Source organism: Leucopleurus acutus (assembly GCF_964270905.1).
Source record: "Leucopleurus acutus genome assembly, chromosome: 20".
In the NCBI taxonomy this organism is placed as follows: Eukaryota; Metazoa; Chordata; class Mammalia; order Artiodactyla; family Delphinidae; genus Leucopleurus; species Leucopleurus acutus.
Window position 1 is genome coordinate 15,673,361 of NC_139162.1, and position 23,804 is coordinate 15,697,164.

A 23,804-nucleotide genomic window follows, 5' to 3' on the forward strand; every position below is an offset into this window, starting at 1 on the left:
TTTTGTGCCAGTACCATACTGTCTTGATTACTGTAGCTTTGTAGTATAGTCTGAAGTCAGGGAGCCTGATTCCTCTAGCTGTATTTTTCTTTCTCAAGATTGCTTTGGCTATTTGAGATCTTTTGTGTTTCCATACAAATTTTAAAATTCTTTTGTTCTAGTTCTGTGAAAAATGCCATTGGTAATTTAATAAAGATTGCATTGAATCTGTAGATTGCCTTGAGTAGTATAGTCATTTTGACAGTATTGATTTTTGCAATTCAAGAACATGGTATATCTCTTCATCTTTTGGTGTCATCGATTTCTTATCTTACAGTTTTCAGAGTACACGTCTTTTGCCTCCTTAGGTAGGTTTATTCCTAGGTATTTTATTCTTTTTGATGTGATGGTAAATGGGATTGTTTCCTTAATTTGTCTTTATGATCTTTTGTTGTTAGTGTATAGCAATGCAAGAGATATCTGTGTATTAATTTTGTATCCTGCAACCTTACCGAATTCATTGATGAGCTCTAGTAGTTTCTGGTAGCATCTTTAGGATTTTCTATATAGTATAGTATCATGTCATCTGCCAACAATGACAGTTTTACTTCTTTTCCAGTTTGGATTCCTTCTATTTCATTTTCTTCTCTGATTGCCATGGCAAGGACTTCCAAAACTATGTTGAATGAAAGTGGCAAGCATGTGCATCCCTGTCTTGTTCCTCATCTTTGAGGAAATGCTTTCAGCTTTTCACTGTTGAGTATGATATTAGCTGTGGGTTTGTCATATATGGCCTTTATTATGTTGAGGTAGATTCTCTCTATACCCACTTTCTGGAGAGTTTTTATCATAAATTGGTGTTGAATTTTGTCAAAAGCTTTTTCTGCATCTACTAAGATGATCATGTGGTTTTTCTTCTTCAATTTGTTAACGTGGTGTATCACACTGATTTGCAGATATTGAGGAATTCCTGTGCCCCTTGGGTAAATCCCACTTGATCATGGTGTATGATCCTTTTAATGTATTGTTGGATTTGGTTTGCTAGTATTTTGTTGAGGATTTTTGTGTGTATGTTCATCAGTGATATTGGCCTATAATTTTCTTTCTTTTTTTTGTGGTATCTTTGGTTTTGGTTATCAGGGTGATGGTGGCCTCATAGAGTGAGTTTGGGAGTTTCCTTCCTCTGCAATTTTTGGAAGAGTTTCAGAAGGATAGGTGTTAACTCTTCTCTAAATGTTTGATAGAATTCACCTGTGAAGCCATCTGGTCCTGGACCTTTTGTTTGTTGGGAGTTTTTTAATCACAGTGTCAATTTCAGTGCTTGTGAATGGTTTGTTCATATTTTCTATTTCTTCCTGGTTCAGTCTTGGAAGATTGTACCTTTCTAAGAATTTGTCCATTTCTTCTAGGTTGTCTGTTTTATTGGCATATGGTTGCTTGTAGCAGTCTCTTATGATCCTGTGTATTTCTGTGGTGTCCATTGTAATTTCTCCTTTTCCATTCTAATCTTATTGATCTGAGTCCTCTCCCTTCTTTTCTTGATGAGTCTGGCTAAAGGTTTATGAATTTTGTTTATCTTCTTAAAGAACCAGCTTTTAGTTTCATTGATCTTTTCAGAAAAGAGACTGGACAGATGTGATGAGATAGATGTCATCTAGTGAATGACATTAGTTAAGGCTTTAAATATAGAGGGAAAAGTACAGGGTGTGTTTGGAAGGTAGACTGGTGTTAGTGGAGCAGATCATCTGCAGATAAGCATAGTGGGAAGGGTACCCTGGAACAAATCTTGAGAATTTTGAAAGCAGATAATGAGTTAACACTTAAGTTTTTCACTTATCATCGATGTATTATTATATTACCAATTTAAAGTAGGATCAAATTTCTACTAAAATAATAAACATAACAAACAAATATAAGTTGACTTTCACACGAATGACTAGTGTCTGCTGAGGCCAGATTTTTAGCATTCTTCTGTGTTACTTATAAGGTAAGCCTTTTGAGTGCAATGAATTCATCTCAGAGTAAGAACCACACTTCCAAGTTATTGGATTTCCTTGAGCCACATTTAGTTAGCCTGAAAAATGGACTGCGTGAAGGACATCATTGAAATAAAAGTGTTTCTTTTTTACTTGAATTACCTTTATGAACAGTGATAACCCTTATATCAAGGGGGAAGAGCTGAAATAGTGTTTTACTGTCAGTCATACCTCTGCTTCATGGGCTGACTTACAACTTCAAAACCTAACAACTGGTTTTTCCACTCTATGTGGCATTATGGCAAGGCAAAAAGTGGCCAGAATTATGCATTTACCTACATTTCTTTCACTGCTCATCACTGTGATTAAGCAAAAGGATGAAGCAGTTTCAAACTTTGATCCTAAGAGTGAGTCAGCATCCATCATGTTCAGGGAAGTGTGTTGGGGAAATCAGGCTCCTAAGTTAATCACACCTTTTGGGAAATTTCATAAGCATAGGTAGCGACTTAGAAAGGTATGCAGGACTCTTACCATATATACCTAAAAACTATATTTGACTTCTACTTTCAGCTGAGATGGAGCAATAGAGACCAGATGTACCTTTCCCAGCTGAAACAACTAAAAAGACAAGACAAAATGTATTAAAGAATGGTTCTTGAGACACTGGACACTACACAGTGAAGAACAGTGATCCCTGAGAGATGAGAACCAAATAAGGTAAGCCCTTTGATTATCCCACCCTACTGCCTTAAAGAGAGTTTCCAGGTTACAACTTAGGGTGAGGAACCTAGGTGGAATCCAGCAGACTCCCTGAGCTGAGGAGATAAAGGTGAGTCTGGGGAAAGCAAGGCAGCTAGAATTTGCAGGACAGAGTACCAGAGAAGAGAGACCTCTGGAGATCTTCACAGGGTCCTCCATGATTATTCAGAAAAGTGCTGACCAGTGCATGCATGTTAGGAAACTACTTGAGGCTGAGAAAGAACCAGCCCAAAAGGTAAGAGGGAACAGCACCTGATGCACATACAGGGTCAGAAAAAGTTCATGGAACATTTGAGTAGAGTTCTCAGAAGTTTTGTTCTTCAGTAATGGGGAATAATTGGCCCTTGGTTAGTGTGCTGGTCCTGCCCAACAAAACTTAAAAATAAGATATGAAGGGGTCAAACAGTTTTTAAGTAGCTTAAGCACATCCCAGAATAAACTGGAAATTTTTAGGAATACAAAAATATCCAGCTCTCAACAAGGTAAAATTCACAATAACTGGTATCCAATCAAAGATTAGTAGACTTTTAAAGAAGCAAGAAAACACAATTCATAATGAGGAAAATAATCAAACCAACTTAGAACTTACATAGATTAGCAGAGGATGACAGTAAAGCAGTTATTTTAACTGTATGTGATATGTTCAGAAATTAAGTGGAGACATGGAAGGTCAAAAATGAAACACATTCATTCCCTGTGTGGGCTACCAAAAAAAAAAAAAAAGCTGCACACAGAGTAAAGAGTGCCCTGCCTCCGAAAAAGAAACCTCACCAAACCAGAGCATCAGTAAGCTATGAGTTAACTTAAAATGGCCTAATACATATATAATTGGAATCCCTGAAGGTGAAGGGGAGAAGGAGTGAAGCAGACAGGAAAAAAAAAAAAAAAGATTTGAAGAAATAATGGTTGAAGAATTTCCGATTTTGACAAAAAGTAGTACCTCACAGATCCATGAAGCTCCACAAATCCCAAACACAAGAAACATAAATGAAACTACACCAAGGCACATCATAACATGATGCGATAAAACTAGTGATAGAGAGAAAAAATCTTAAAAGAGGAAAAAAGTACATTAAAAAATAAGGATGGCAGCAGACTTCTTATAAGAAACAATTCGAATGAGACAACAGTGGAGCAACATCTTTACACTACTAAAAGAAACAAGTTCAGCTGAATGCAAATCAGACTTTGAAAAGTATTCAAACAACATCAAACTTAGAACCATATAACAAAGAAATCAAAGGCAGGTACTGTATGATAATATCCTATCTACAGGCAATATGCCAAAGCTTCATTTATATGTTATTATCCTCAGAGAAAAGGAAAAATGACTCACCAGTCATACTGCATAGCCTTTACCAGCCCTCTCATACCAGTATCAGCAATCTTATTTACAGTACCATCACTGTTTCTGATTAAAAATGGAGAAAGTTCACAGAGCCATAGCTTCCTAAAGCCTGTGTCACTGATGAGTTCATATATGCAGAGGCTATACTCAAGCCTTTTCTCTGGGCTAATGTAGTTTTTACTCAGTTGTTCCCATGCCTCTTCCTGATGTTTATTTTGCAGGTTACTAGAACAATAGTATTTTTAAAAGCTCTTCCCATGTTTTGGGGTAAAACGATCCTCTTGCTGCATTCCTTTGGTGATTTCCTCTTTCAATTTTGTTTCACGTACAATTCATTCACTCTCACAGTCTCATTTTAGATACTGCTGCTCCCAACCTGTGTATTCAAACCACCTCAAAACAGGCAATGGCAGTGAGCAGATTGTCACAACCTACTCCATTTACTCTATTATGTAAACCCAGACATTTAAGTGCTCACCCGCCAAGGCATGGTGAGGCAGGAATGTCTATTCTTGCAAACAAAAGCAAACTATAAGCCATCCTTTTCTCTGACCAAATTAATCACTAGAAGTTGGACATGGGAAGACTGAAGCACAGATTCAGTACAGTCCTCCTGTACAACTCATGAGCAGAAACACCCTGAAAAATCTCTACACCCTCTGAGATATGTACAGACAGGGAAACATCAGCTATAAACTTATGGCAAAGGCTTGATGGGACTGACTTATATAACTTATGTAAGTCCCCACACCCTCTGTGAAGTAAAGCAAGGGTTAGAAAGCTGTGATTCCAGGACTTCCCTGGTGGCGCAGTGGTTAAGAATCCACCTGCCAATGCAGGGGACACGGGTTCGAGCCCTGGTCCAGGAAGTTCCCACATGCTGCAGAGCAACTAAGCCCATGTGCCACAACTACTGAGCCTGCACTCTAGAGCCCCTAAGCCACAACTACTGAGCCCACGTGCCACAACTACTGAAGCCCGTGTGCCTAGAGCCCATGCTTCATAACAAGAGAACCCACTGCAATGAGAAGCCTGCACACAATGAAGAGTAGCCCCCGCTCACCGCAACTAGAGAAAGCCCACGCGCAGCAACGGAGACCCAATGCAGCCAAAAATTAATTAATTAATTAATTTAAAAACAACAAAAAAAGCTGCGATTCCAAGAGACCTACAGCAAAGAAGTGGAGAGTTAATACTGACAATAATAGGAGCAATAGATATTCAGTACTCAGTATGTACCAGGAAATGTTTGAAACATTTTACAGATATTAACTTACTTAATCTTTAAAAGAAACCTGTGAAGCAGGTACCCTTATCCTCATGTTACAGTGGGAGTAATAATGCAATCCATGTTACAGTGGTGGAGCCCCGTCAGTCTGACTCGAGCCCGCTCTCTTGACCACTCTCCTAATGCTGTGTGGGGAGAAGGAACACTGGACAGAGGCTGAATGCACGGTCAGTGCCTTCTCCCCTCACTCATTACCTCACTCTCCTGACCAGCTGGGATCAATGTCACCTACTCTGCCTACTTTATAGATCATTTTGAGCAGCAAGAAGTAATTTTACAAAACTTCACAAAATATTTTAAGTGTCAAGCCAATAGAAAGCATTACAGAGGGGGTCTAAAAGACAGCAGCAATGTGTAAGGGGGCTTTTGGAAAGAGCAGTGTATTGAGCATAGGAAGGCAAGGCAGAGTGAGTGTCCAAAGCAGCTTTTGGTGTTACGGAAGCAGAGAATGTCTACTGATGCCTTTGTCACTTGCTACTCTTTGTTGTTTCTTAGCACTCATTTCTCAGGCCAAGGGATCTTGCCCCAAGAGTAAAACAGTTCATCTGAAAGCTTGCATTCTTATATTAATAAGGGATCCCTAAATTGGATTAAACAGTCTCTTTGGTCCATATAGATAAGAAATGAAGCAATCATAAAGGATAAAGAACAAATTTATTTTTCATCTGGAATTTAAAAACTCGAGAAGATAGCTTGAGAGGAATCTAAGCTAAATGATAAAAGACATTTAAAAAATATATGCCCCTAGTTAAGAAAAGAATGAAAGAGGGAAGGAGGAGAGGAAAAAAAGGAAGAAGGGAAGAAGGAAGGAAGGAAGGAAGGAAAGGAGGGAGGAGGGAAGGGAAGGAGGAAGGGAAATATCCACCATCTTTGCTGTGAAATAAAGGTAATGGAAAGCTTTGTCTATTTTAATGGCCCTGAGAGCACTAATTTTGCAAGTTTTGCCAGAGCCTTGGCTGGTCCACCCCCAGCAGAAATGTACAGAGACTGAGCAAGCACATCTGTCCTCCTGTAATTAAGGCTGCAGAGCAGCAGGTGCAAACTTCTCATCCTTCAGCTTGACTCTTAAACTGCTTGTGCTCTTGTAATTTAAAGTCACAACTTGTTAAAAGTGAGATTTGTAAGGTCATTAGTCTATAACAGGAGCTAGGCACTCCAGACATTTCTTTAAATCAAAATTAGAAACAGCTACCCTACTAACACATATCAACCAGCCGTACTAAGATGTTGCCATTTCACATTTTCCGGCGGGCGGGGGGGGAACTATTAATTCCAAGGAGACTAATAGCCACATGAACATGATATTGAAGCCAGACTGGAAGAGTTCTTTTCCCTTTAGTATAAAGTTTTTTCAGTAACAGAAAGAGTCCCTTACCCAGCCCTCTCTCGATGTAATTTAGGTGCTTATTTTCTTGTTAAAAATTTATCTTAAGAAGAATTTGAATTGTAGTCACCTTCTTCCAAAGAGCTGAAGCAGCAAAACCTTGCTGCAAAACTAGTTCCATTTAAAACATTTCGGTGTGATCCTGCCAGACCCTAAAATAATTATAGCCTAGAAAGGCAGATGTGGCTTTGGGTCTGAACAAGTTTTATACTGTACCTTTTCATGGGGTCAGAAGAAAGATCAGTGACATAAGTGTGTGCCAAGAAAACACATTGAGGTAAAAGCCATCTGCTTCTGCAGGAACACCCAAAAGAAAGGTGCAATGCCTGGAGAAAGAGCAGGGTTTCATTAGGGACAGTGATACTACTTGTTTGGCATAGAGGTTCCAGCTACCAGTGAGGGACCAACTTTTCCTTTCTGAGCTCTAGTAATGCCTGTACCAGTTGTAGAATTCTTTGAAATGTTGAGTTAATAGGGTCACTGCTGCTTCTTGAATGCCTGCTGCAGGAACTAAGAAAAAAGACTTGGTGGACAATGGCTGTCTAAGCCAATAGAAGAGGGTTTCAGAGCTCAACCTCTGGGGTAGAAAAGACCCCTGTTGGCTGAGGGCAGATGCTGCAGACCTTGCAAGAACACAGCTAGCTTGCAGTGCCATCCAGGCCTACTGCTAGAGTTGTGTAAATTATTTATGGGCTTTGGCTATAAATTAGAGATGAATGGAAGGCCTTTGGGCCTGATCTTGAATGTACTATTAATGAATGTCATGCATTTTCTGCTGTAAGGGAGGGTTTTTGGTAAGAGGACCAAGTCCTCTTGTATATAGGAATTACTAATGCTATTACTGTTTTGAAGACTGTTCTTATCTCAAATTCTGCTCTAACAGGGGTTTAAAAAATCCTTTGGTAGGAAAGGGAGATGTAGTCAATCATCCATTTAATTCAACTCACCTTTCATATCCTTCCGTCATAAACACTGGATCTAATTCCCATTTCAGAGAAGTTAAACTTACCTCTTTCCTCATCATCAGCAAAACTTCCTTGCTTGTGGTTGTCCCAGGTATCTAAAATTCTCATATAAACATCTGAATTAAAAGTAGAAATGCTATTAGGGCTCTTTGGGGCCAAACATCATCCAAGCTGTCAGGCTTACCCTTCTCAAATAAGCTAGTCAGCACCATCACCAAAACTTCCTGCACTTTCATGAGTACCAGGAGATACAAGGACACTTAGAATTACCAAAGAGCTTGTGTACCTCAGAGTAAGTGTCCCTGGCCACACAACCTCAGGATACTGTTCAGACTTACACCCTGCCAGCCATCAACCTCTTTCTCACACATGCACACACAAACTCTGGTGACAGAGACAAGAACTTTTGCTCATATTTTTTTTAATGTATCACAATGAGCAGGAAACATACTTGATGAAATATTTTCAAAGGAGTATATTCAATTACCATCTACAATCAACTTAACTATGACAACAAAGTTTTTGTGACAAATTTTTTCAGTTTGAAAGTTCCATGTGGTTCTGTTAGTCTCCATGTATTTTGGTACAGTTCGAGATCAGCATTGTTACAGTAACAAAAAAGCTAACAAGACTACATTATAGAAAAACACCAAGAACATCATTTTTGGTTTCACTTGCTCTATTTTTTTTTGTTTTTTTTTTTGTTGTTTTTTTTGTTTTTTTGTACACTGCAAAGGCTGTTCATATACCTCTTCACCTCAGGGTCACGTTCATGTATGCTTTCTTTCCTACCCAAACTTGCCCCCCTCCCCTCCGAAGAAAGTAAACAAACAAACAAAAAAACTAGTCAAAGCTTTGTTTCACAGTGGGCAGTATCTCAGCGCCAACAACCAACCAACTCAATTTATGCTTCTATTTAAAATGTTTTAATTTAATTTATTATTTAAAAAAAAATATATGTCCATGAACATCAAGTGCACTGGCTTGGGTCTCTGCCTCTCTCTCCTGCAACTTCCTGCCATGCCTGATAAACTCAGGTTTAAACACGTGCTGTCTGTGTTACCTTATTTTCAATTGTGTAAAACTTTGGCCACATTCATCTCTTTAAATAGCTTTTAATTAAAAATAGAACTTCCTAAACTTTTCCGTGTGTGTGTGTGTGTGCGCGCGCGCGCACGCATGTGTAGGTGTGTGTATGTGTTTCCTTCTTAAGTTTCTTTTTGGAGGATGGAGGAAATAACTCCCATTCTGTGGGCCCATTTGGTGCTATGACTGATTGGTGTCTGGCACCCACACTGTGGAGATTCAGAAAAAAACCAACCAACCAAAAACACGAAGTATCAATGGAGGTGAAGAACTAATTCAAAAAGTAATTTGAGATAGCCTATTCAGCTACGGACTATGCAGCAGACAGGAGTAAATTCTCCGAGTGGGACCGATCTAAACAGTTGAGCGTTGTCGTGAATTCATGCTTTGTAAATGATACTGGTCACAGCCATGGTGGATGCCAGCCCACAGACATCTAACTAGCTCATGTTTGACCTCTAAGCTTCACCATCACCGACTGCTTTGCTACTTCTAGGTTAACGCTGAGAAGAATTTTTTTTTTGAATGAACGTATATGTGGGCGGTATACTCGTAGAGGAAAGCATTAAGCGTGCAACCCACTCCAGGTTGAAACACTCACATAACCCCACTGAGGAACACTGGTGGGTGGAAGCATGCTTAGTCAGTCTACCCAACCACCTTGCTATTGCCGAACACACCCACAGGTCGAGGCATGGCATAACAAAAACACTGACAGTCACTCTGCCTCACAGAGGGAGGATGGCATGGTAGCTCAAAAAAAAAGAAAAGAAAAGAAAGGAAAAAGAAAACACTTTGGGGAGGGGTGGCAAAATTACAAGGAAATGAACTTAAAGTTGAGGGGGGGAGGGAAAGGGATAGAAATTGCACTATTACCAAACAGTTACCATTTTTAAAAACAAAGTTTTCAGAAAAGACCTAGCAGAATTTGACAGATAAAACTAGTGTTAAATTGGTAATTGGTATCACATAGAGAACCAAAAACAAAAACAATTCTTTTCTATATGATACAGACACAGAGTAACATACAACAGTTAAATGGCAAAAAATATATATATATATATATTTCATAGAGTTACAAACAAGATAAAATAATGGAAAACAAAAAACTGTACAACTTCAAAATTTAAAAATGTTCATCTCAAACACAGGGAGAAATACAAGAATTCTTGTTAAAAGAAATAGCTTGTTAAAACAGCAAATGTTTTGCGTACTTGTTTTTGACACCTTATGCTATGACTGGATACTGGTATGAATAGTTAGATGGTATTCTTTAGTACTTCTACTTAAAAAAAAAAATTAAAAAAGGAATTTGCACTGTGCATCAGTCAGCCTAGTTAGAAATATATACAACAGTTCAGGATCTACTCTTTCATTAAACTAAAAACAAATTCATAAAAATAAAATAGTCCCGGCTAAAAAAGAAAAAGAGAATAAAAAGAAATTCATTTTCAGATCTTGGAATGCTCCAGTCTTTTTGCAAAGTCGATGAGTGGCTTCAGCCCTGGGGAAGAAGCCCGAAAGGTGACCAGATGGAACCTGCATTCACAGTCTTCAAAGTTCCCTTTTGAAACATAAGGAAGAGAATGAAGGGGAGAAGGATTTCACACTTTCGGGGTAAGGGGAGATTTTTTTCTGTTGATGTTTGGCTATGAAGGTGAAACAGCAAAGCATCTATTTGTCTCCAAAATCTACGTTATAGCAGCACAAAGGTTTCCTTTCAAAGTTCAGACCGCTTTTTTAAGATGAGAAAGGGTGTATGTTGCGTTGTGTTGTGTGTTACAGGAATACGGATATTAACATAAACACAAGTGCCTCACACACAGTTCCTTTTTTGCTCTCTGTACGTACATTGCTATCTGCTTCTTTGTTGGCTGCGCTCTGGATCACTCGCTGCTCAGACTGCCTAACACAAGGACAAAACTTTGAAGTAAAAAGTGTGTCTTTTGGTATATGGAATTGTCTTTAACAGCTGCCTCTCTGCTTGCAGAAGAAGCACATAACAACCTGGGAATCTTCTGTTTTACTCTTTCTTTTATTAAACTAAGTCTTGTTTATTTAAATCAGAAACAAATTCTCAAGTAACAAGAACCCTTTCCCTTTTTTCTGCCTCAGCAGTGAAAGGGTGTGTCTTTGGATTTTATTTAAAGCATGAAATTTCTTTTTCTGAGAGAGGAAAGAAAACAAAACAAAAACACAGAAGCCAAACCCCTAACCAAAAACTTTTTTAGAAAAGAAAAGCACACAGCCCAATTACACAAACCGAAACAAATGCTTTAGTTTAGGAAAAGAATATTTGAAGCATCTACCAAACAAGGAGGGGAAAAAAAGGGTGAAAAGAAAAACCAAAGGAAGGATAAATAAAAAATAAATGTACAAGGCTAACAGACATAGGTAACTAGAATTATATGCCTTTAAAAAGTTTCAACTCCCCAACCAAAAATAATCTGTGAGGATCCTAATGACCCCTAGAACCCTTTGAAATTCTTTCTTTAGTTTTATAAAATAATTCTGCAGCTACCCTCTAAGAAACGAAGGCAGCTACCTTAAGTGGGAGATTATAGGGTGGGAGGAGGAAAGAGAAAGTGGAATTAAGGGACAAAGGGGAGAAAAGCTTAGGTGAATCAACGGATTGCAATCTATCTGCTAGGAATGAACAAGACAACATCAAGTGAGGAGCTGTCAGCTGGACCATACAAAAAGCTAAATGTACACAAAAGGGTTTTTTTTTTTTCCTTTTAAATCTACCATACTGCTTCAGTTCATTTCCAATGCAACAATCTACTCAACACCAAAAATGGTCATATCTATCATAAATACAGAAAGTCAGTTTTTAAAACTTATTTTTTTAAGCTACAAGTCCTCAACACTCGGTGTGTGGGTTTGTTTTTTTTTTTTTCTGAAAGTGGGAGTGCTTAACTTTTCCCCTTGAAATTGGCTTCAGCAGAAAAGCTATTCTTAAAATCCCCAGAAAGCTAAAGCAGTTCACATTGTTTTTCTCAAATACTTTCTGCCCGTTTTTAAATTAACAAAACAAAAAATCTTTTCTGGAACGAAAACAAAAACCAAAAAAAAAAACCCCCCCCAAAAAATAATATATATAAAACAATGATTCTGAAAACAGAACAAAGTGTGAGCCATTGACCTGAGAATAAAAAGACATTACATTTCTTTTTTTCTTTTAGCAAGCCATTGGTATCTGAATGCTAAGATAGCAAGAAATTTAAAACTGTAACAAGGTGGACTGCTTTCCCATACAGTGCATGCCGGGCTCCTCTGTGCTATCAACGTGGGGCATTTATTGAAAAGGGGCAAATATACAAGGGGTTTAAGCTCCAAAGACATAGGGAGGCCCTGTGGACTTGTTTCCCAGACCAATAGTACCTTCAAAAGGACACAATGTAACAAGGTTAAGTTTTTTCTTTTTTCTTTTTAATATTAGAAAAGAAAAGACAAGAATGTAAAATCACCGGCATAGATAGGTATATGGGAAAACAACCCACGCTTTTTCTTCCTTTTTTTTTTCCTTTTTTTTTTTTTTTTTTTTTTTTTTTTTGGTTAGAAGCTTTGGAATTGCAGTTAGTCTATTTTTGAAATTGGTTTGTTATTAATTTTTTTATTTAAATTCATTTGTTTGTATTGTTCATCTTCAAAGCTTACAATCTGAAGGTGTCCGTTCCTACACTGGTCAGACCACTGTCCTTGGGGCAGCTGGGGTCTTTGGGACCCTCCACCGGGCTCGCCGGTCCGTCGGACTTTTGGCTGAGATCCGTGTCAGACTCCTCCGAATAGTCGTCTGTTGGCATCGAGGGCTGAACCCCTGAGGTGCTGCATGAACTTGAGGTAACCGTTGAAGATGAGGAGAGAGGAGGAAAAGAAGGGGGCTTCGCGGCCGAAGCCCGGGAGACCACTTGCGGCCAAGACTTCCTGGAGGCGTGGGGGGAAGCGGAGGACGAGGAGGGGGCGGCGGCCGACAGGGGAGGGGGGCTGTCGTTTGAGTGAGCGGCAGACTGCGAGGTAGATGCGGTGCTAGGATCGGGGAAGCAGGCAGAGTGAGGTAATAAACTAGGGTGCTCTTTGGCGTTTCTTGCTGCTCTCGTGATTGTTCTGTGTTTGTGCAAGGCCGACTCGAGATGTTGACTCAGAGCTTCCTCCCCACAGAGCGCGCTCTCGCACGCCAGGCAGTGGTACGAGCCGCCGCCGCCGCCGCCACCGCCGCCGCCGCCGCCGCCGCCGCCGCCCGTGGGGACGTGAAGCACCATCTCTTGCAGGTTCACCACAGACTGGCCGAAGAAGCAGAGGGACTTCAGGTGGCTCCTCGCCGCCTCCTCGTCACTGAAGCCCGCCTGGCACTTGCGGCAGACCAACTTGTACTGCACCTTTGGAACAATGAAGGGGTCGTAGAGGGAGTCCGCACTTTTGCTTTCTGCTTCTGGCTCTTCGGGGGGTTTCGGCAGGAGGGGGGACACCTCACGGGGTGCGTTTTTCTGCTCTTCTGGTCTGGGGGATTCTTTGGCAGGGTCTTTGTCTGGGGAAGCAGCCCCCTGGGGGACTGGGGTTTGGCTTGCTTTGGGCTGCTGCTGCACTTTTTGCTGCTGCTGCTGCTGCAGCTGCCGCTGCTGCTGGATGGCCTCCTGCAGACTCTGCTGGTATTGCTGGTACTGCTGCAGCAGGGAGCCCGGGGACAGCCCCATCAGGGCCTGCGACAGCGCAGGGCTGTAGGGGAACAGGCCTTCCATGCCGTACATAGGCTGCAGGTACCCGCTCTGCAGGGCGCCAGGGATCTGGGGGGCGTAATAAGGAGAGAAGCCTGGTACAAAGTAAGGGAGGAACTGGCTCGTGAGCAACGCTGTGGGGTCCGAAGTCAAGGCTGCCTGCAGGGCCTGCAGCTGCGCAGGGTCCACTGCATACTCCATGGCGGGCAGCGGTGCTGAGATCGTGGCTGCGGCCGCTGTGGGGGCCTCTCCTTTCTCCTTCTTGGGGACGGGCAGGGGTTCCCCTTTCCCTTTGTGTGCCTTTTCCTTCTCCTTTCCCTTCTCACCCTCTCTGTCCTTGCGTTGCTGTTGCTGCTGCTGCGGCGGGAGCTGCGGCGCGGGTGGCGGCTGGGCTGCTGGCGGCGGCGGCGGCTGCGCCTGCGGCGGCTGCGGTTGGGGACTTGGCAGAGGGGCCGTCGCCGCGGGGGCCTGTGCTGGCGTGGGGGAGCTCAGCGACGCTGAGGGTGGTTTATTTGGTAATCCAGACGTGGGGAGGCCGGGGGAAGGAACTGTTGTGCTGGGCAGACCCATCAAGTTCGGTTTAGGAGATGTTAAAGCTGAAAGGAGTGGAGACAGAGAAATCACGTGTCAGTCTGGGGTGCTGAGGCTAGTGCTAAAGATGTTTCACCTGTGTCACTGGCACAGGGTCTAAGAGCTCAGGGTTTGAACTTGGAGGATCCTGTTGATCCAGCGGCTTTCCCGCCAGGCCCAGGTTGGATAGCCTGTATTCTAATCCGGACCCAGCCCTGGGTCAGCTCCCATACCAGCTAAACTACTTCCAACACCTTCCTGCCCAACGTGCCACACCCATCCCACTCGGTCATGTTTTCTCTGCTGCGCTCCCAACTCTGCCCAAGGCAATTAGTCTGGAGGCCCCCAGACAAGCTGCTGCCAGCCGGGACCCATCGGAACCGATGGCCTTCATCAAAAGCCCCACAGAAATAGTACAGTCAAGAGGCCCCACCAGAAGCTGTCTGCAGAAGACAGCAAAAGCAAGAAACCCGGCCAGACACCAAGACCACCTGAACAAACACAACAGGCTCTACACATGTGCCTCTCTGACCTCCACTGCTGCAGGTGAATGGATGTGTTAGGAGGGCACAGAGAGGAGGAGCAATGGGAAGAAATGGAAACAATCCATTCAAGGTAAACAGTGGCACTGCTTTGGCTCAGCTGATCGGCTTTAACAAATCTGCTGAAAAATGTAACCACCTAGGAATAGGATTCTGTAGTCCACCGGAAAAATGAGCATTTTCTTCTCCTGCCCCTATCTGAATGACATACGGGAGGATTAGGACTGCAGATGCTTGAGAAAGCAGCCATAGGAAGAGGAGAAGAGCAATGTCAAAGTGCTGGCACCAGCAATTCCTAAGACATCACAACCTACCCCAGGCACCACTGCTTACGGGTGGCAGACCATGTCACCAGGCGCACGCAGGACACAGCCCCATCCTCAATCACACTCAGGCCTAATCTACCACTACCTGTAAAGCCTTCACCCAGCCCCAGAGCCTGACCTCCTCCCTGACCCACATCTCCTGGGTTAAATCTTTTGTTTCAGGGTGATGGAGGGCTGCTGCTGGTTCATGAAGACTAGCAAGGTGGCGGTGAAGGACAGCACTGACCACATCCAAGACACTAGACGGTACGCGTCCCTCCTCTTCAGAGGACACCAAAATGTACTACTTTATCTGGACCACCTTCAGCAAGAAAGCTGGGGTGGGGTTCCAAACAACACTCTGAAGCCCAAGCCAGGTGAAGACAATGTTGATTTCTAGCTCCAGTGGTGCAGTATTCCTTGGGCTATCACGCTGCATTAAAACAAAAAAACTCAGATTTCGGGTGAAGAGAACAAGGTTGCCTCAAGTTGCCAGTCCCAGCAAAAACAGGCATTAACTTTTGGATAGCCAAGGAGGATGCCTCCCTCAGCATCACATAGTATCATTAATTGACTCTTCCAAAATGGCAGAAAGGGACCACTGAAATTAAGTCATCCAATTTCCTGAATGTACTTACGGGACTGAAATCAGAGGAGAAGATGTGTCTGGCTTAGAAAAACTCAGTAAAGGCTTGTTGGTTAAAGTGGCACAAAGCAGTTTATGAATTCCAACTCGGGACATGGCTTTGTCTATTTCTAGGCAACAGGCTTGCTCCAAGCGTTAGGCTGGAGCTGTAGGCAGAGCCCAATGACCAGTGGGGCAGAGAAGGAGGCGCCTATTGATCTCCCCATCCCTCTGGCATCAGGCTTCCAGAGAAGAACTGACTTCCTCTACCTTGGACTGACAGTGCACAAGAGAGCTTCAATTTTAAGAAACATGTACTGAACTTCTGCTATTTACCAGGCTCTGCACTAGCCATGTGAGGTAAAGTAGCTCAATACATTCTCACAATAATTCCGTGGCTTTGGTTTTCTTATCTGTAAGATCAGAACCAAAGAGGCCACTTCATCCCCCTGAGGCTGAGTCACGTACTCCTGGAGTCGGACTGACGAGGTATGGACTGTGGCTGACACACATCTGCCGTGTGATATCGGGCCTATTAGTTGACTGCTTGGAACCGCAGCTTTCCACAACAGATGGATGTAGGGTTTAAATGGAAGCTCATATGGAAAGAGCTTACCATCGGGCCTGACGTATTAAACACACGTTCTTTCTTTCTTTCCTAATTCCAGATGCAGTGCTCCTGGGAGCTGCGGTACAGTCAGACGGTGGTAACTGGGGCGGGCCTGGCTGCTTTGAATGATTAAGAGCTGATCTGTCTTCCTACCTGGAGTCCACTCTAAGTGCTCAGAACCTGAGTAGCACTAAACATATACCTGTTGACTGACTGGCTCGTATTGGGTGCTGTGGAAGGAGTACATAGCACTGGGAGCCCGGCTCCTACCCTAGCTTGTTGAATGGTCTTGACCTCTCTGGGCCTCAGTTTTCTCATCTGTAAAACAAGGGGAATAGATCAGACATTTTGATTCTAATATTTTCACATTATTATGAAATGTTGGGCTTTCCCAAGCCCCTCTTCCAAGGTCCTGGGCTGCAAGTGAAGTTCAGTGCCCAGCCACTTGCCATAGTCTCTTTCTTGGCTTATGTCTAGCTGACTTTAACATCATTCTGTGACATTACTTGCCAACACATGTAAGCAACGACTTCTACATCTTAATGCTTTCTTTTCTTGTTCTTCCCTTTGGATAAGAAACTGGGATCTGGAATGAGGTAGCCCTCACGTTCTGTACAACACTGCTAAAATTATAAAACTTGGATTTAATTCAACCAGAAACCAGGGCTGCTCTGGGAAGCAGCAGAACCACTTCCACCCCAGGAAGAGGGCCATGTTTTGAAGGTAAGGAGGCACTCTGAGGGGCTCTCCTTTGGTGAATGTGTACTGGTCAACACAGGCTGTGGAGGGACCCGCCAACTTGTGCCTCAGTCTCACAGGCTCCTGGAGGTGAAAGTCCAATTTAGGGAAGACAGCTGGATTCAGAGAAGACGGGTGAGGGCAGAGGAGGAGGAACAAGAGAGGTACACAGAAAGAACTGCGGCACTCCCTACGAAGTGGAAAAAATAACTACCAAGTACGTGACTCTGAATTAGAAAGGGAAACGGGCAGAAGAAAACGAAGGGGTGTTACCATTAACATTTTTGTCTGTCTAGAGGACTAAAACATGTCATAATTCAGAACCACAGTGCCCAATACGAGTTCCTGGTCACTGCATTCCAGTACAAAGGCAGTCTATTTAGAAACCAGGGACTTCCCTGACGGTCCAGTGGTTAAGACTCCGTGCTTCCACTGCAGGGGGCACAGGTTCGATCCCTGGTCGGAGGACTAAAATCCCACGTGCCCCGTGGTGCAGCCAAAAACCAACCAACCAACAAAAAACACTAACATAACACTCTTTTTCTGACTCGAAGAGAACCCCAGGAGTAAGGCTCTACCATATGAGAGCATCTTCCTGGTAGCATCTCTCCTGCCAGAGCACGTCACTGAAAAAGGAGGTGGGACCACAGGGGAAGGCAAAGAGTTGATTTAAGTTCTCTTGAACCAAATGTTTTATATTTCCAACAGATATCGAGATGGGATCCGCATTTCCCCACAAGGACTGAATGGAAGGGTCTATAATGGAAACTGCCATCTTGAAAATACCCCAGGATCTAGTACGCCAGAACCCTGAAGTTGATGCCTATAACACACACCCTGGTGGTGTTACTGAACACCAGGCACGAGAATGGTTTCAGGAGACTGTTCCAACCACAAGATCCCCATCCTTGAACAGGCAAGTCAAAGAGTCGTGTACACTACAGCTCTAGGGAGACTCAGTGGAAGGGACCTGAGGTTTTATTGCTGTTAGAGAACTTGAAAAGGGAAGCCTCCTATCAGGCCAGCACTCAGAGGTTTTGTGTGATAGCCCTAGAAGCAGCGCTAATTGGGCGGCTATTTAATACTGGGAGCATCACCAAGAGCAGAACCCACCTGTGTTGGATGGAGTAAAGCCTGGCAAGGAGGGGCTGTTGAGGCCGGGGAGCAACACGGGAGGAATGCCCTGGATTGCCGGATATGCCGTAGGAAGGTTGAGAGCCTGAAGAGGGGCGTTGTCAAACATCCCTTGCTGCTGAGCTGCCAGTCCGAGGACCTCATTGGCCTTTTTAATCCGGTCCAACTCTTGTTGAGCCATCAACTGACGTACAGTGGCTGGGTCAAAGTATTCTTTCTCCTTGTCCAGCTGGCTTCCAATGGTGTCTTTAACTTTGGAGATATGCTGTTGGGAAAAGATATGGTCACGTACAGACAGCCGAGCGCTGTACTTGATGCCACACAAAGTGCACTCTGTTTTGGGTCCCTCGTAACTTGTTTGGTTTATACCAAAATGCTTGGCCATGCTTAACTTGGACTTCTTTTCTTTTGCCCGGGCATTCTGGAACCAGACCTGAACCACTCTCTTTGGCAGTCCAATGTCATTGCCCAGGACTTCACACTCTAGCATGGTGGGTGTCCTGTAGTCATTAAAGCATGACTTGAGGACCTTCAGCTGCAGATTGGTCATCTGAGTGCGAAAACGTTTCTGCCCGGGCCTATCCCCACTGTCTCCAGATTTGCCTGCTGACCCACTCGCACCAGGGCTTGGGGAGCAGGGGTCTGCAAGGCTCGAGGTTTCACTGTAGTCCACTGTACCTTCATTGTCATATTCCTTGCTGTAAAAGCTCGGGGCTGGGCTGACCAGACCGGATGACAACCGATCTTCATACTCGGACATTGCCATCATGGCTGCTTTGGTCAACCCTTCACTGGGCGCGGAAGAGGATTTGGTTTCAGTTGCTATTCCCGTCGCACTGTCGTTATCCGCATTGCCCTCGTCTCCAGTAGTGGTATCTGTGATCGCTGTGTTGACTGAGGAACAGTCGTCGTTGTCCAGCTTAGTTTGGTCAAAGTTTAGATTAACTGAGGACATGGAAGGGCTTTCAAAGTCTTCAATCCCTTCCACCTTGATGGAAGAAGGGCTAAGAAGAGTTCTAGGAGACAACTCCATGGTTTTGCTCACGGGTGAGAGGGGAACACCTTGGCCATCACTACTGCTTGGGGGTAGGTGGGAAAAGCTAGTTCCATCAAAAATATCTCCTTTCATCTGGAGTCCCCCATCGCAGTCTAAGAGCATTGCAGACAGAGTTAGGTTGTAGCCAGCTCTCTTGGCTTCATGCCAATGACGGGACCGGATATGAGCCTCCAGGGCAGTCTTGGCTTTGAAGAGCGCTCTGCAAAAAGGGCATCTCCTGTGGGCCTGCGCTGGGCCCACAGCCCTGAACTGTCCTTTCCTTTCCCGGGCTCGGGTGTTCTGAAACCAGACTTGTACCACGCGTTTCTTCAGACCCACCTCATGCGCAATGTGATCCAACATCTTTCGAGTTGGATTGGAGTCCAAGAGATACTTTTGGTAGAGAATTTCTAGCTGTTCTGGTGTAATAGTTGTCCTCAAACGCTTGTCTCTCTGAGGTTCTTCTCCTCCCGTCCCACTGTCGTTTTCTCCAGGGCTGGCACTGGCCTTTTCCTCCAGCTTCCTCTTGAGAGTGTTCATCGTGGAGGTGGGAGTTGAAGGGGAAGTGGCCGAGCTTGCCGGAATCTGAGGTATGGCCCCAGAGAGCAGCTGGCTTGCCAGCAGTGGGTTACTCGGGTCAAACAGCATGAAAGGCATATCCAGTGACCTGTCCAAAAACTGGGGGTGGATGAACTGGTTCTGTGCGCTCAGAAAGTGAAGCTGCTGGTGCTCCTGCCAGTGCTCAAACGACGGGAACGCCAGCTTGCACTGCTCACACTGGTAGGGGATTAGCTGCGGAGGTAGGTTGGCCAGCTGCTGAGGAGTTGACGTGTGGAGGGGCTTAAGGGGCAGGTGGGAGAGCTGGGAGGGACTGGGGCTCGACTGGGCCAAGGGGCACTGAGGGGGGGGCACTTGTGGAGGAGGCTGGGGCAACGAAGCGGGGGACGTCAGCTGCGGGAGCTTTTGCTGGGCTGCATTTGTCTTCTGCTCGGGTTGGTCTTGCTGCTGCAGCTCTGCCTTTGGTTGTCCTTGCTTTTCTTGGGTCTGGTTTGGCTGTGCGCTGGGAGGTTCAGCCTGCTTTGGTTTCTCATCACTCGCCTCTGGTTTTGAACTGAAGGTGGCCAGTTCGTCAGCCTCTGATGTAAGCTGCAAGAAAGCAGCGGAAGCTGTACCGGCCGTTGGTGCCGGGGTGCTGTAAGCCTGGGAGGGCATCGGGGTGCTGCACGAGGAGCTGGTGGGCGTCAGGATTTCCATGGCGTCCATGGAATCCTCGTTTTGGCTGTCATCCTGCCCCTCCTCGTCCTCATCCTTGTAACACAGCTTCTTCTGGTGCTTGATGAGATCAAAGATGCGCTGAAACACCAGGCTGCATTTTTTGCACTGGTAGTTCAAGTTGCTCGTTCGAATATACCTATCATTTGTAAGTTCCCGCCGCTCTCCATCTTTGCCCTCTCCCTGATTCTCGTAATTTTTCCTGGCCTTCTGTCGGGCGTTTTGAAACCAGACCACTATGACTCGGGTTGGAAGGTTCAGTAAATTAGAGAGTTGCTCAAATTCATCGTCCTTGGGGTAAGCGTTGGCATCAAAGAAGTCCTGCAGGACCCTCAGCTGGTAGTCAGTAAATCTTGTTCTTGAAGACCTCTTGCTCCCCCAGTACTCCTGCTTCTGAGGTTCTGGTGAAGGGGGCCGAGAGTCGATCTTGAGCTCCTCCAGGCTGGTGATAGGAGGATTGCTGAAGTTGTAAGGGGAGTCCTTGTTACGCTGCCGCTCTTTGAAGAGAGTGTTTCTGAACCAGTGCTTGATCACTTTCTGGGGCAGCCCAGACTTGTCTGCCATCTCTTTGATCTGCTCTTCACTGGGGGAGTTGTTAATGTCAAAATACTGCCGCAGGACTCGGAGCTGGTCATCGGTGATCCTAGTGCGAGGCCTCTTGTTCTGTTGCTGGAGGAGACTTGGATTGAGCTGATGCTGGTAGAGCTGGGCCAGGTCCGCAGGCAGAGGCTCCACAGGTCCAAGCTGAGGGGGCAGCTGGGCCGGCAGGGTCTGCAGCGGCATCGTCTGCATCATCAGTGGTGAGAAGATAGGCAGCTCCATGGGCATGGAGAGCTGGGTCAGCGGCACGGATGGCTGGGCCGGTGCAATCGTGGGCGAGGTGATGGGTGGCGCTGACACGGGGATGGCTGGGGTGGAGGCCGGCGGGGGCGGCGCTGCCGGAAGCGGGGGCGGCGGCGGGGGTGGGGGCGGAGGCGGCGGCTCGGGGGTCTGAGGCCTCAAGGGGTACAGCTTGTCGTAGTGCTCTCGGTACTGTTTGGCAAATCTCTCCAGCTGTTTAAAGGGAAAGTAATTCTGGTGAACATGCTCTTGATGACTCTTTAAAATCAAGATGTTCGAGAACAACTTGCCGCAGGAGTCGCACTCGAGCTTTTCCGGATTCTCCCCCTGCTCGGTCTTCCCGTTCTTCTTCTGTACCTTCTGCTTGTTCTCGTTGTACTGAATGACCAGCTCAAAGCCGAAGTTCTCCAGCAAGGCCTTGGTGGCGTTCCCTCTGGCATCCGAGGCGATGCGTGGAGGGAGCATGGAAGGCTCACAACTACCCCCTGGGGCCAATTCTTTCTTCTCTTTGGCCTTCAAGGCATCGGGAAGTGATTCCTTTGGTCCCGAGTTGCCCTCTCCCCCCTCGGCACCGTCCCTCTCTCTCTGGCTTTCTTTTTCCTTTTCTTTGATGACCAATTTGTTTTTCTTCTCGATGTGCTGGCTGGGCTGTAGGAGTGCAGAGTGACTCTGGGGCAGAGAGAGCTGGCTCTGCTGCTGCAGGACCTGCTGATGGCCCTGCTGCGGGACCTGAACCTGAGCCTTCAGCTCTTCCAGCAAGCCTGGGCCCGCCCCCGTCAGCGTCAGCGCCCCGCTCGTCACTGGCAGGCTCACCTCGGGGCTGAGCTGGAACTCGGCGCTGGGGATGTAGAAGGGGAAGAGGAGATGCTGCTGCTGCTGCTGCAGCTGCAGCAGGGTCTCTGTGGCCATGGGGAAGTGAGGAAGGAGGGTGGGGCTAAACAGCTGGGACTGGATCAGGGCCGCCTGCTGCTGCAGCTCCTGCTGCAGGTGAGCTTGAACTTGGGCCTGGGCCTGGGCCAGGGTCTGTGCTTGCTGCTGCTGCTGCCTGGATGTGATCATATCTGCCAGCTTCTTCCGATTGGCTTCCTTGGGCTCTGAAGGGGAAGCAGTGTTGGCACCGCTGGGGTTCCCCAGGGGTGGCATGCCTACACTTTCAGCGGACACTTGGCTCAGTAAGCTGGAGCTTGGAGCAGTGCCAGCACTGCTCGGATTGGTGGTGGTAAAGGTGTTACTGCCACTGGTGCTCACAGGACTTGGGGTGGAGGAGCTCAGGGAGACACTGCTGCTGTTCCCGGTGCCATTGCTGCTGCCACTTGCAGCCTCCAGCTTGGCTGCCCGGGCCTTGGTTTGATGCAACACAGACCTCATATGGATCTCCAGCGTGGAACTCTGGCTATAGGCCACGTTACAAGTGTTACACTTGAAAGGTTTGTTGTCAGGGCTGCTGGTGGGTTCTGGCTGACCAGCTGCCGATTCTTGAAGGGCTCTCTTCAACTTATGCAGGTGGGAGACAGAATTGTAGTGCACTAGCAGGATGTTCTTCTGAGTGAAAGATTCCTTGCAGACGGTACACTTGTAAGGGCGAGAAGGGTCTAGAAATTTTTCCATGGTGAAGTTGGGGCCTTTTCTGAAAGGGAGAGCTCTCTTTGGCTCTGAGCCCGAGTCTTCTTGTACCGACCCAGAGTCACTGCCCGTTGGGCTCTGTTTATCCTCCAAGTCACTCTCTTCTTCCTTGTCTTCCTCAACGATTATGGTATGGTCCTCGGCCAGGGTGGGGTCTCCCATTGCCAGGAGGTCTCCATTGGCCAGAAGGCCACCATAAAGCTGTTGGATGTCGGCCTCACTCAACTCCAGGTGGCTCGTCTCAAGGTGTTTTTTCAGAGCCTGGAAAGTTCGGAAACTGCGCTGACAGAGACAGCACATGGTGGCAGCTCTGATCACGTGGTACTGAGAGTGGAGCTGCAGCTTTTCCACAGTCTTGAAAGCTAGGCTGCACTGGTTGCAGCGGTACTTGTACACGTGGCGATCCGACACGGGCAGCTGAGGCCTCTTGGCGTGAACCTCGTTGAAGTGCGTCTGGAGAGTGGCGGAAGTTTTGAAAACCTGGTTGCACCCCTTCTTCCAGCACAGGAAGCCTGAATCTTCTCTCACAGAGCCTGGGTCAGCGGGAGAGGGTTTCACATCTCCACTGTGTTCTGTGCTGGCAGAGGGCAAGATGTTCTTTCCCAGATCATCTGAGGTTTCTGGAAAAAAAAAAAAAAAAGCCCAATGATAAAGAAGGCTTAGAGCTGTCTACCCAGCAAGGCCTCGTGAACAGAGTCTCATTGATGAGGCAAATACCCAACCTGCAGACACACACTCTCCACAGAGCCCCACACCGCTGAGAGCACGTGTTATATAAGCAGGTGCACAGGAACAGAGAGGAAGAAAAGGAAATACAAAAAGTGTCAACTGCTAGCAGGCCTATACCATAGCACAAATCTGTCTTTTAAACAATAGTTGTTTGTTTCAATTTCTCAAGAACTGGCTTGAAGGGATACCCCCTCCTTTTTACATGGATCTGAATTATAGAATATGTGAATTAATGCTGTCCTAAGCTGTGGGGGATTTGCAAGAACCGCTATCCACTGTA

General features: G+C 45.6%; 1 protein-coding gene across 2 annotated transcripts in view; it reads right to left on the reverse strand.

Moving 5' to 3' along the window:
* Positions 1–8,182: 8,182 nt before the first annotated feature.
* ZFHX3 (zinc finger homeobox 3) overlaps positions 8,183–23,804 on the reverse strand; it is a 245,478-nt gene continuing 229,856 nt past the window's right edge. For both annotated transcript variants that reach the window (XM_082862485.1, XM_082862484.1), the window contains 2 exons: positions 18,004–23,415; positions 8,183–14,096 (listed from right to left, as the gene is read on the reverse strand). In XM_082862485.1, coding sequence (XP_082718611.1) covers positions 12,442–14,096; positions 18,004–23,415 — 7,067 coding nt within the window. In that variant the 3' untranslated portion in view covers positions 8,183–12,441. The remainder of the gene's footprint in view (positions 14,097–18,003; positions 23,416–23,804) is intronic.